This window comes from Lethenteron reissneri, chromosome 50, assembly GCF_015708825.2.
Source record: "Lethenteron reissneri isolate LAM-NWPU_2019-01 chromosome 50, ASM1570882v1, whole genome shotgun sequence".
Taxonomy (NCBI): Eukaryota; Metazoa; Chordata; class Hyperoartia; order Petromyzontiformes; family Petromyzontidae; genus Lethenteron; species Lethenteron reissneri.
In genome coordinates, this window is record NC_083828.1 from 8,660,379 (window position 1) to 8,672,535 (window position 12,157).

At 47.5% G+C, this 12,157-nt stretch overlaps 1 protein-coding gene across 1 annotated transcript in view; it reads left to right on the forward strand.

Moving 5' to 3' along the window:
* Positions 1-1,581: 1,581 nt before the first annotated feature.
* Positions 1,582-12,157, forward strand: part of LOC133355251 (S phase cyclin A-associated protein in the endoplasmic reticulum-like) — a 227,935-nt gene continuing 217,359 nt past the window's right edge. Inside the window, 1 exon segment of the mRNA XM_061572635.1 lies at positions 1,582-1,850. Coding sequence (XP_061428619.1) covers positions 1,803-1,850 — 48 coding nt within the window. The 5' untranslated portion in view covers positions 1,582-1,802.

Sequence of the window (12,157 nt, forward strand, 5' to 3'; positions counted from 1 at the left end):
TGTTGGCACGTGGTTCGAACCGTCGGACAAACGTTCCACGTTCACCGGGCTATGTCTCGTCGTCGTTCAGACCGTGAATCAAAAGCAGAACATTTGCGAGAATGTTGACACGATCGATATATTTTTACATTCGCCTCTCACTATTCGATTCGTGAATCTGAAGCCAAAAAATGTAGCCTCCGCACGATATAACTCTGGTAATGCCGTGTTCTGATCTTGATTCATCTGTCACCCGGCACGCCGGCTAATTTCATCGCTCCATCTTCAAGGTGACCTTCCTAACCGCGACAATATTCTCCGAGTTATAAGACGCACCTTTTTCCCTGTGCAATGTGAAAAAATAAATCGGGGAGTGCAGCTTATTAGCCGGTATATGTGGCAGATCAAAATGTGCATGTGTTTATGACGATGTGCTCCAGTCTGATGTGCGGCTTATTTTCCAGGGTGCGTCTTGTTATCCGGTAGATATGCATGAGACCACATTTTTGCGTAACTTGGCTCCAGTAATTTTGTGTTGGAAGAGTTCGTCTTAACTTCCCAAGGGTGCGTCTTATACTCCGGTACGCGTGAGTCTTAACTTTCACAAAGGTGCGTCTTATACTCGTGTTTCCCCCCCGGGGGTAAACTTCCCCACAATGTACCCCGCCCTCGCGGGGACTGGGGGGCTGGGGGGTTGGGGGGCCTGGGGGGGCTGGGGGGGGGCTGGGGGGCTGGGGGGGGGCTGGGGGGGAGGCTGGGGGGGGGCTGGGGGAGGCTGGGGGGAGGCTGGGGGGGCTGGGGGGGAGGCTGGGGGGGGGCTGGGGGGGGGGCTGGGGGGGAGGCTGGGGGGGAGGCTGGGGGGGGCTGGGGGGGCTGGGGGGGGGGCTGGGGGGGGCTGGGGGGGGGGCTGGGGGAGAGGCTGGGGGGGGCTGGGGGGGGCTGGGGGGGGGGGGCTGGGGGGGAGGCTGGGGGGGGGGGGCTGGAGGAGGGGCTGGGGGGGAGGCTGGGGGAGGCTGGGGGGGGGGTGGGGGGGGCTGGGGGGGGGCTGGGGGGGGGGCTGGGGGGGGGCTGGGGGAGGCTGGGGGAGGCTGGGGGGAGGCTGGGGGGGGGCTGGGGGGGGCTGGGGGGGGGCTGGGGGGGGCTGGGGGGGGGGGCTGGGGGAGGCTGGGGGGGGGCTGGGGGGGAGGGGGGGAGGCTGGGGGGGGCTGGGGGGAGGCTGGGGGGGGGCTGGGGGGGGGGGCTGGGGGGGGGGCTGGGGGAGGCTGGGGGGGCTGGGGGGGAGGCTGGGGGGGGCTGGGGGAGGGGCTGGGGGGGAGGCTGGGGGGGGGGGCTGGGGAGGCTGAGGGGGGGGCTGGGGAGGCTGGGGAGGCTGAGGGGTGTGCTGGGGGGGTTGGGGGGCCGGGGGGGTGTGGCCAAGGAGGCGCGCGCCTTCTTGGCTCCTTGGCCACTCAGCAGTCGCCACGTCACGTGGTGGGTGGGAGGAGTTTCCACGCCACGTGCCCAATGGCGACGCTCGTTCTGGGCGCACATTGACGGGGCATTGTTTGAGTGACCCGCGTGGTTTTCGTTGCCGTGGTCGCGGGGACAGCGAGAGAGAGCGGTGGTGGTGTTGTTGGGGAGGGAGCTGTGGCTAGGGATAGAGTTGTGGAGTTGTTGTTGTTGAGGAGGAGGAGGAGAGAGAGGGTGGCGGCGATTGTCCCTCTCGTCAACTCGCAGTGACAACAATGGCGAGGCGGACGGGCGCGTGAAAATCCCAGGACGGTGGAAATATTTTTAATTAATTTTGTGGTGGGAGCCCTTTTGTTGTGAGTTTGCGTTAAACGATGATTAGTCGGGAAATGCGTTTGGACGGAAGGAGACGTCGCATGCTTGTGAGTTTCTCTCTTAATTTTATCCTTCCATTAATAAAACGCGAAGTCGTTTATTGCACGAGTATTAAACACACACACACATGTGCATTACATGTCCACCACCCCCCCCAACATCTGCGATTCTCAAGTTCAATCCACTGCTGGATGAAGGCATCCTCAACCGCCTCCACTTCCCACGTGAAGGACCACGCTGGGTTCAGAGCGGTGGTGAAAGTTGTTGGGCATCACAGAACAGTGCTGCTGTAGAGTGCATTGAGTCGTGGTGTTACTGACAACTTGAATGAATAACAGGTTCATCTTCTTGGTTCTTTCGGTAAAGTCACGTAGAAGGAAAATAATAAAAATAAAATTATTCTCACGACGTTTCGGCCACAACGCAAGCAGCCGTCTTCAGGTGGAGAACAGGTCTGTCGAGAAGGCAAATCATTATTGTAATGTTTTATTTTTATTATTTTCCTTCTACGTGACTTTACCGAAAGAATCAAGAAGATGAATCCCTGCAGTCACGAAAGCTTTAAATCGAAAAATGAATAACAGGTGTTATAGGCACTGGTGTGTGTGACACAGGGCAGGGCAGTCAATGACATTGTTGTACTGTACCGCAGTGGATACGTAGTGCACCACGCTGGGTTCAGAGCGGGGTTCAAAGCACAGCAAGGGTCATGCTGGCACGTGTTCAACCCCGCACTGACCAGCGTGGTGAAGTATGGTCAGAACCCCCCCCATACAACGCACATGTCGTGGATAAAGCCGTCCCCCCTTCATCCAGCAGTGCGTTGGCACAAATCGCCGAACCGGCGAATATTCGAGACGATCCCGGGCCTCCCCTAGGTCGGCTCAGACTTGAAACGAGTGCTTGGTGTGGTGGTGTGAACAGCATTAAGAGCTGGGGAGAGGCAAATCCGGCGTGGCGTTTTCCACTCTTCCGTTCGTGTTGTCGTGCCGGCCTTTGTAGGTGCTACTCGCTCAACAGCACTTGCCCTAAAAGGTGTTAAAGGCTTTAAAAAGGGGGGGGGGATCTTTGCCTTTGGAGCAAGTGATGTTGATTGGTAACGACTAAACAATAATGGAGATGTTATGAAGATTGTGGCATAGAGATTATGAATAATTTTTCATTTGTGTCGACCAAATTGATCATGAATGTGAATGGCGTTGCAAGCACTGTCGGTCGCCAAGTTGATTGTGGTGGGTTGCTCAACGCCTCTTTCGAAACTTTCTGGCTGGCGTGGAAGAGTAGGCCAAATGCCCTCTCGTAGCCACTCACTAGCAGCTGTGGAAGTGCATTAAATATCTGTCTGAAAATCGTGGAACTGCGCCAATGTCTCGCTGGAACGTGCAAGACAGATTGAAAAGTACTGCAGCAAGAGTGGTCTCAGCAGGAACGATCTTGTAATTACAAAAAAAAACATAGCACCAGCCATATCTATCAATATCCAGGAAATTCTGACAGTTAAGACAATTTATTCGTAAAAATATTAATTTTGTTGAGCTTTGGGGTGCAATATTGAGTGATTGCAAGAAACCACGCACGCGTTATAGAGAGAAGGCACTCATCCAGCAGTGGAGTGACAAATGGGCTCTTTGTATGTTCATGAGTGGTGTCTCTTTGTCACCATGGTCTCAATGGTGTCACCTTTATTCAATAAAGGACGCGAATTCATGAGTGGCGTGGAGCGGTGACAGCGGGTCACGCACTGTGATATCATACCTGTCAACCCATACGGTTTACCCCGTATTCTTATAGAGGGAAATTCACTTTTAATGTCCATACAGCGTACAGCCGTTTCAATACGGGGGAGAAAAAAAACATAATTTAGTATTTTTGTTTGTGCATCTCCCTTGTGATGGGACTGAACGTTGAGATGTATAAGGGCACGGGGTGACCAATAAGGTCTGAATTGGTCTGTAATAAGGTGGGCACTGATAAGGGTTTTTTGACAGGTATGTGATATTAACCCGGTCATCAGGGTTCGATTCCCAGCCATGGCTAACAATTAGTGGCGATTGTTTTTTTGAACGGTAACCAGCCCCCCCCCCTCCTTCATTGACTTAACCAGCCCTGTTCGGCGTGGTGAAATATGGTCAAACAAACGCCGTGACCAACACGGCATGGGACGTCTGTGAAAACTAGCTAATGGGATTCCTCCAGTATAAATAAATACTCTGATTCTGATCCAGCAGTGGGTTGATAAAGGTTGCTGTCAATTCTGGTAAATCTACACGTGGGTTTTCTTTCTTCTTGAAACACCCACATCTCAGTAAATTTGTACTCCAGACCAGTGTAAACACGTGGCTGTACTGCCCCCTGCTGGCTAGCAGGGCGCAGTGCAGCTCTGTTTGGCTTGTGGTTAAGAGTCGAGATATCCGATTATTAAGTAATCGATTACGCTGCCGAACACATTCCTGCGGAGGGAGCTGGTAGGAACGTTGGGTTGCTCGGTCAATGGCCAGGGTCAACGGCGGCGTGGTGTATTCCGCAAATATGGCCGACTGTGAGGGCGGGCACAATCCGGCGTGAGTAGGTTAAACGTTGAGTTTTATAAGGGCACCACGGGGTGACCAGCCCCTCCCCACCCAGCCCCACCCTCCCCACCCAGCCCCTACCCACCCTCCCCACCCAGCTCCTCTCCACCCAGCCCCACCCTCCCCATCCAGCCCCTCCCCACCCTCCCCTCCCCACCCAGCCCCTCCCTGCACGACGGACACAATAATCCCCTGTGGGCTGGTGTAACCAGGAGGTTCCTACCAGTATTATCGGTGCCATTGACTAATCGGACATCTGTGAAAAAGAGGTTTTTGGTCATCGGATTCCCCCAGAAAAAATTATATTCTGATTCGCGGGGCTTTGTGACGTCTACAGATTTGTGACTCTGGGCGTGGCTTGTCGGGGGTTTCCTGCCTTCAGTAGGCAGGATGTGGGGGCAGCTGTAATTTATTTATAAAGGGGCCAGAATAATTGACAAAAAAAGTACTGTAGGTGATTTCAACTTTCAGTCTATTGTCAGTCGACTGATCCCTGCCATGCTCTGTGATACAATTCACTGTAGGTTAGAAAGCATCCTGAGTCTCGCGTGTCATTTCAAACGTGCTTTTAGGTCCAAATACATATTTGAATGTATTTGGACCTAAAAGCACGTTTGTGTGTGCAGTATTATAACGACGGTAAATTTGTAATGTTCATGAATTAAAGTGTTTTAGTTGTTGTTGAGGGCTAGGTGACATGCACCCAATAATCATCGGCCACGATCGATTGATTCCTAGAGGAAGGCCCTCCCCACACTCATTGGCATTTCTCACGGCAACGGGACGCGTTTTAACCATCTCACCGCTCTATCTCTGTTGGACGTCCTTGCAGGCAATGTTTTCCCTACCTTGTTCACCGTTATTCTCGACCAATGCTCCATCATCAACTTCTGGTGATGTGTCCCTGTCCCAAGACCAGCATAGCAGTGACTGTTCACTCCGAAGCTGGAGATGACTTTGCCAAGTGGGAGGAGATCAGTTCAGTTCATGTATTAGGTATAGCCCTGTGAGCCATGCAGCTCTTGAATCGGGTGCAACCGCAACAAACAACAAGTATAACCCGTAAAAACAAAGTTTTTCACTATAAATCCTTTATATGCGTGGCGGCTAGAGTCCTCTCGTCCTCTGGCTTGAGATGGCTGCCACCTATGGGTCAGATGATTGCATTGCACCATTAAGCAATTGGTAATTAAATATAATATTTTTGTCCTAACAAGTGTAAAATTTTGGAACATTTTTTTCACGAACATTATCACGCACAACGAGTCTGTGTGGAAAATGTCAGCTCGATTGGATCACGGGAAGTGGGTTAAAAAACGACCGAAAGATTTGCACGGTCGTAAGCAAGCAAGCGAACTTAATATAAAGGATTTAAAAATATGAACAAGAAACATCTTAAAGTGACTACGCGCAACAGATAAATCCAGGAAAAAACAGAAAAGTCTTCCAGAAAAAGTACCGTAGATCAACGCTGTGTGCAAAAATCCCAGTGGGATGCAAGTCAAACAATAACAACCATAAGACAATTTAGATTAAAGTTATCAGTCTAACTTTGTACTACAACAAACAAATATGGCTAAACCATAACGTTTTCGAAATCACAAAAATAAAGCTAACGTTAATCACCGTGTAGTTTACCATGGCAATTTAGAATTTCCACCACGGGCTGGAGATGACTTTGCCAAGTGGGATGATATAACGTTCATTACCTTGTGGTTTACCATGGCAATTTGGAATTTCGACCACGGGCAAAAGATGACTTTGCTAAGTGGTATGAGATAACGTTAATCACCGTGTAGTTTACAGTGGCAATTTGGAATTTCCACCACGGGCTGGAGATTACTTTTCCAAGTGGGAGGAGATAACGTTCATTACCTTGTGGTTTACCATGGAAATTTAGAATTTCCACCACGGGCAAAAGATGACTTTGCTAAGTGGTATGAGATAACGTTCATTACCGTGTGGTTTACCATGGAAATTTGGAATTTCGACCACGGGCTCACAGGTTTTTAATATATGGATAATGACAAAGCATTTATTGGGATGTGTCCGTAGTGTCAATTGTAGATATCAGCACACTGAAACTTGCAATGAAAGGCCCATTGGTTCGATCCGATCTCCCGGCGTGGCACTTGACGTTTCTTACATCCCCTCCCGTTTCTGTCCACTCAGCAATGTACATGGCTACGCCAGTCGATCGGCAAGTCTCGTGTGGTGTGGGGTAAAGTGTGGGGTACCCACACCTCTTCCAAGATTTCTAGCCATCGTGGAAGAGTAGGCCAAATTCCCTTGACAGCGCCTCGCTGGAGCTTCCTCTATTGCAGCGGTCGGGAACCTATGGCTCGCGAGCCATATATGGCTCTTCCGGTGACGGCATATGGCTCCCAGACAATTTTGAGTTGAAAAAAAATCAGTTTGGAACTGATTTTAAAATACTTGTGATATTGCTTAATAATACTGTGTCATTTTAAAGTAAACAGAAATTAGTTTTGAAGATAAATTTCACGGGTCACGGGTCCCGTGACCAGAAGTCGCATTAAAAGTAAGACATATTTAATTTATTATACGTTAAAAATACTATATGGCTCTCAATGAAAGATATTTAGAAATATTTGGCTTTTTTGGCTCTCCCAGTTTAAAAGGTTCCCGACCCCTGCTCTATTGGGTTGGTTCTTCTGCCAGCAGTGGCATGAGCAGGGAATTGCAGGGCTGCACCTTTACATATTGGAAAATATTCTAGAATGTTCTTAGAATGTTGAAAAAAATAAAAGATTTACATATCTTTATTAAAAAGTGCAATTTGATAGCGGGGTAAGGTGATATGTTAATTTATAGGTAAAGCGGGTATTGTCATTTTACTGTCAAGACAGTGGGGGGCTATCGTTCACTCACGGAATATTCACCACCACCGCCAATAATATCGCGACAGGCAACGTTGCAATCATTCTAAAACGTAGGATAACAATGGCAGTCGTGCCGGGAACATTTCAGGAGAGCCGCGAGTGCGAGAGAAACTGAGAATAACAAGAAGAGACGCAATGACTGCCGCCAAAGTGATGGTAAGCCGATCCCCGCGGAGACACGGGCCGAAGCCTACGGCCTCGCCTGAAACGGCGGCCGGGAGAGGCAACGGGTTTGCCGGCCAGGACAGGAACGGGGAGACGGTGTCTCGAGGCCTTGCGGCGAGCGAATTAAGAGAGGAAAATATTTGGGAGATAATGATGACAACGGTCACATAAACAAATATGTTGAAACGTTTAGCTCTGAAACGTGTGTTTGTTTCGGTAGCTTTGCGATGTTTTATAGTTTACGCAGGCATCGTGTGTTAAGTGGAGCTATGGTGTTAGAGGTTGCGTAGCCGTATCGGTGGTTATGAGATTAAAATCTCACCCGCGGATTCGGTGAATAATCTTAACATCTAAATACGAATACATTTGTGTTTAAATCGTCGTAAAGGTGTGCGCGTTGCCTTAATCGTTATTACACGTCCAGTCATCCGGTAAAAGATTCATTAGAATTAAGGCTAGCATTAAAATGTGTAGCAGCAGTAGTAGCACCTTATTGCAAAACAAGTATTGGGACTGGACGAGGATTTGCAGAGTATATATTATTGATATTATTATTAATGTTATTTAGTCATAGTTGTCATTCATGGGGTCAACGCAATTAGAACAACACTTGCATCGAGATGGTGTGTGTCTGTTCACGTTACAGATGCAGGTACATTTGTGGCTTTGTGGTCACAGTGGTTGGTCGTTAATAATCTTTTATCTTTTGAGTGAATCTTACTTCTAATTCGCAGTAATAATAATTGTGTGATGTAACTGTGCTTTAACACACTGGGAATGGTACGCGAGGCATTGCTCGCGTTTGCCGCGTGTGGTGGCATCTTGGGGGGAGGCTTTCATCCAGTAGTGGATGGACCATGGCTTACGATTGTAAAACCATGGACTTACTTAGCCTAACAGCCCAAATGTAGCAGGGCCCTCCAAAAAATTATAGATCATCAGCCAGACCTTTCTGTGTGAAACTGAGTTACGAATGAAGTGAAAACCCAGCCGAACGCGGTTTGACTTCACGTGCCCTTTGACGTTGCTAGCACGGGGTCTGCTTAGTACTGGTAAAGGAGATCTAATGATGTAGATGCTTATACCCAGATCCCTCATTACTTTGATAGTGCATTGTCTTTGAGCTGGACGCCTTTTGGCGACTTCTGGTCTAGCACCAATTGAGACGAGGCTCAAGAGAAAGCCGTCGCAGGATTGTGAGAGGTGGTGGCATCATAGGGGGGGGGGAGGCCTTCATCCAGCAGTGAATTGACCATGGACTTAGCCTAACAGCCCAAATGCAGTAGGGCCCTCCAAAAAATTACAGATCACCAGCCAGACCTTTTTCCGTGTGAAACTGAGTTACGAATGAAGTGAAAACCAAGCCGAACGCGGTTTGACTTCACGTGCCCTTTGACGTTGCTAGCACGGGGTCTGCTTAGTACTGGCAAAGGAGTTCTAATGATGTAGATGCATATACCCCGAGCCCTCATTACTTTGATAGTGCATTGTCTTTGAGCTGGACGCCTTTTGGCGACTTCTGGTCTAGCACCAATTGAGACGAGGCTCAAGAGAAAGCCGTCGCAGGATTGTGAGAGGTGGTGGCATCATAGGGGGGGGGGAGGCCTTCATCCAGCAGTGAATTGACCATGGACTTAGCCTAACAGCCCAAATGCAGTAGGGCCCTCCAAAAAATTACAGATCACCAGCCAGACCTTTTTCCGTGTGAAACTGAGTTACGAATGAAGTGAAAACCAAGCCGAACGCGGTTTGACTTCACGTGCCCTTTGACGTTGCTAGCACGGGGTCTGCTTAGTACTGGCAAAGGAGTTCTAATGATGTAGATGCATATACCCCGAGCCCTCATTACTTTGATAGTGAATTGTCTTTGAGCTGTTGTACGCCTTTTGGCGTCCTCTGGTCTAGCACCGTTTGAGACGAGGCTCAAAAGAAAGCTGTCGCAAGATTGTGAGAGGTGGTGGCACCTTAGGGGGGGAGGCCTTCATCCAGCAGTGGATTGACCATGGACTTAGCCTAACAGCCCAAATGTAGCAGGGCCCTCCAAAAAATGATAGATCATCAGCCAGACCTTTCCGTGTGAAACTGAGTTACGAATTAAGTGAAAACCCAGCCGAACGCGGGTTGACTTCACATGCCCTTTGACGTTGCGAGCACGGGGTCTGCTTAGTACTGGCAAAGTAGTTCTAATGATGTAGATGCTTATACCCAGAGCCCTCATTACTTTGATAGTGAATTGTCTTTGAGCTGTTGTACGCCTTTTGGCGTCCTCTGGTCTAGCACCGTTTGGGACGAGGCTCAAAAGAAAGCTGTCGCAGGATTGTGAGAGGTGGTGGCATCTTAGGGGGGGGGGGGGGGGGGCTTCATCCAGCAGTGAATTGACCATGGACTTAGCCTAACAGCCCAAATGTAGCAGGGCTCTCCAAAAAATTATAGATCATCACCCAGACCTTTCTGTGTTAAACTGAGTTATGAATTAAGTGAAAACCCAGCCGAACGCGGGTTGACTTCACGTGCCCTTTGACGTTTCTAGCACGGGGTCTGCTTAGTACTGGCAAAGGAGTTATAATGATGTAGATGCTTATACCCAGAGCCCTCATTACTTTGATAGTGCATTGTCTTTGAGCTGTACGCCTTTTGGCGACCTCTGGTCTAGCACCAATTGAGACGAGGCTCAAAAGAAAGCCGTCTATGGTGTGGACCAATCAGTTTCAAGGACAATGCATATATTAATCAAATCTAGAATGAATGCATATATTATCAGAGTGTGTTTTTTTTGCATTTTGACCACAAGTATTGTGGTTAATGCACACATGATTCCTCGTAAAAAGGTTTCAGATTTGTTGCCAGAACAAAGGGGAAAAGCCCTATTATTATACTTTGGTACTGGCAAAGGAGGTCTAATGATGTAGATGCTTATACCCCGAGCCCTCATTACTTTGATGGTGAATTGTCTTTGAGCTGTACGTCTTTTGGCATCCTCTTGTCTAGCACCAAATTGAGACGAGGCTCAAAAGAAAGCCGTCTATGGTGTGGACCAATCAGTTTCAAGGACAATGCATATATTAATCAAATCTAGAATGAATGCATATATTATCAGTGTTTTTTGTTTGCATTTTGACCACAAGTATTGTAGTTAATGCACACATGATTCCTCGTAAAAAGGTTTCAGTTTTGTTGCCAGAAAAAATGGGAAAACCCCTATTATTATATTTTGGTACTGGCAAAGGGGAGGTCTAATGATGATGATACTGTACTCTTGTTAGACAGGAGAGAGTGATATATTTACCACGTTTGAGTCCGTGCGATAATGTGACACATCACGCCGACGCACAATTGCAAAAATTCAAACATTACAACACGTGTCTGTTTCTCTCTCTCTAATCGTTGAGGACGTCTGTCATGCAGACGCTTGGACGGAAAATCGGCAACACGAAAAAAGAACAAGAATAGGTTTTACCCTTTGTGGCAATAAAACAGGAGTTGTGTTAAGATGTTCAAACACCAAAATAGATGACCTTTTGCGAAGAAATCAAGTACTGCATTAACCGTACAGAGTACTTGTGGTTAACATGCTAACAAACATGCTCCGATCATTGATGCATTGTCTTTGAAATGGATTGGCCTACATCATAAATGTGTCTAATTCCACCGTTTTAGGTCACAGACTATGCATAATATATAATGCATTTTTTTCATTATATATCATGCATATATTATCAGAACATGTTGTTTTGCATGTTCACCACAAGTACGTGTGGTTTATGCAGACTTGATTCTTTGCAAAAGGCATCTTATTTGCTGTTTGAACATATTAACGTCTGTTTTATTGCCAGTAGGGGTAAATTCTAGATTTGAAGCTTTCGTGACTGCAAGGATTCATACTCTTAGGTTTCAATTGATTTATTTTCATTTATTATTTTTTTACCTACGTGACTTTACCGATAAAAACCTAACAGTAAGGGTAAAACCTGTTCTTAGGTCTCATGAATGAGCAACATGCTCACGAGAACAACAGCAGCAACGCAAATTCTTTACGCCTTCTATAAGCACGGTTTGCCTACGTAGAAGTTCAACATACATGCAATTGCAACTTGTATCTTATATTCGTTCGGGACGTCCGTCATGCAGACGCCTAGATGGTGGTGGATCATTAGGGTTCTAGTGACAGTGTTAAAGTGTCAGGGTGCGGGTTAGAGGTGACATTTAAGTCTCCACACATACAAAAGAAATGCAGAGCGACTCTGCATTCTTTATTACAATAGCAAGGGCTGTAATCAGGTAGAATTAGTTAAACAAAGAGGGAAGGGGTGATTATGTCTGACGCAACTCAATTTTGTTCCACTGCTTTAGGCGAGGTTTTCCTAGTATCTTGTTATTGTTATTTATGGATTCAAATTTGCATAGCACTTGAAGAGGTTGGCTTTCTTTGTAAATGTATGACCTAAAACGGTTGGATTGGACACATTTATGCAATGTAAAATATAGTTCTAGTTAATTCTTTCATTGTTCAAATCCCGCAGGCAGCCCTGGTTAATGCTGAGTGTGAATTAACCACAGTATACACACCGTCCGCTTCACACAGAACGTTAAAGACCCCACGGCTTTAGTTTTAAAGAATAGTAGACCACTGCAAGATTTGCCAATTTTTGTGAATGAATGACCTGTTGATTCATTCATTTTTAAACACACAGAAACCTATCAGCAATTATTTAATTC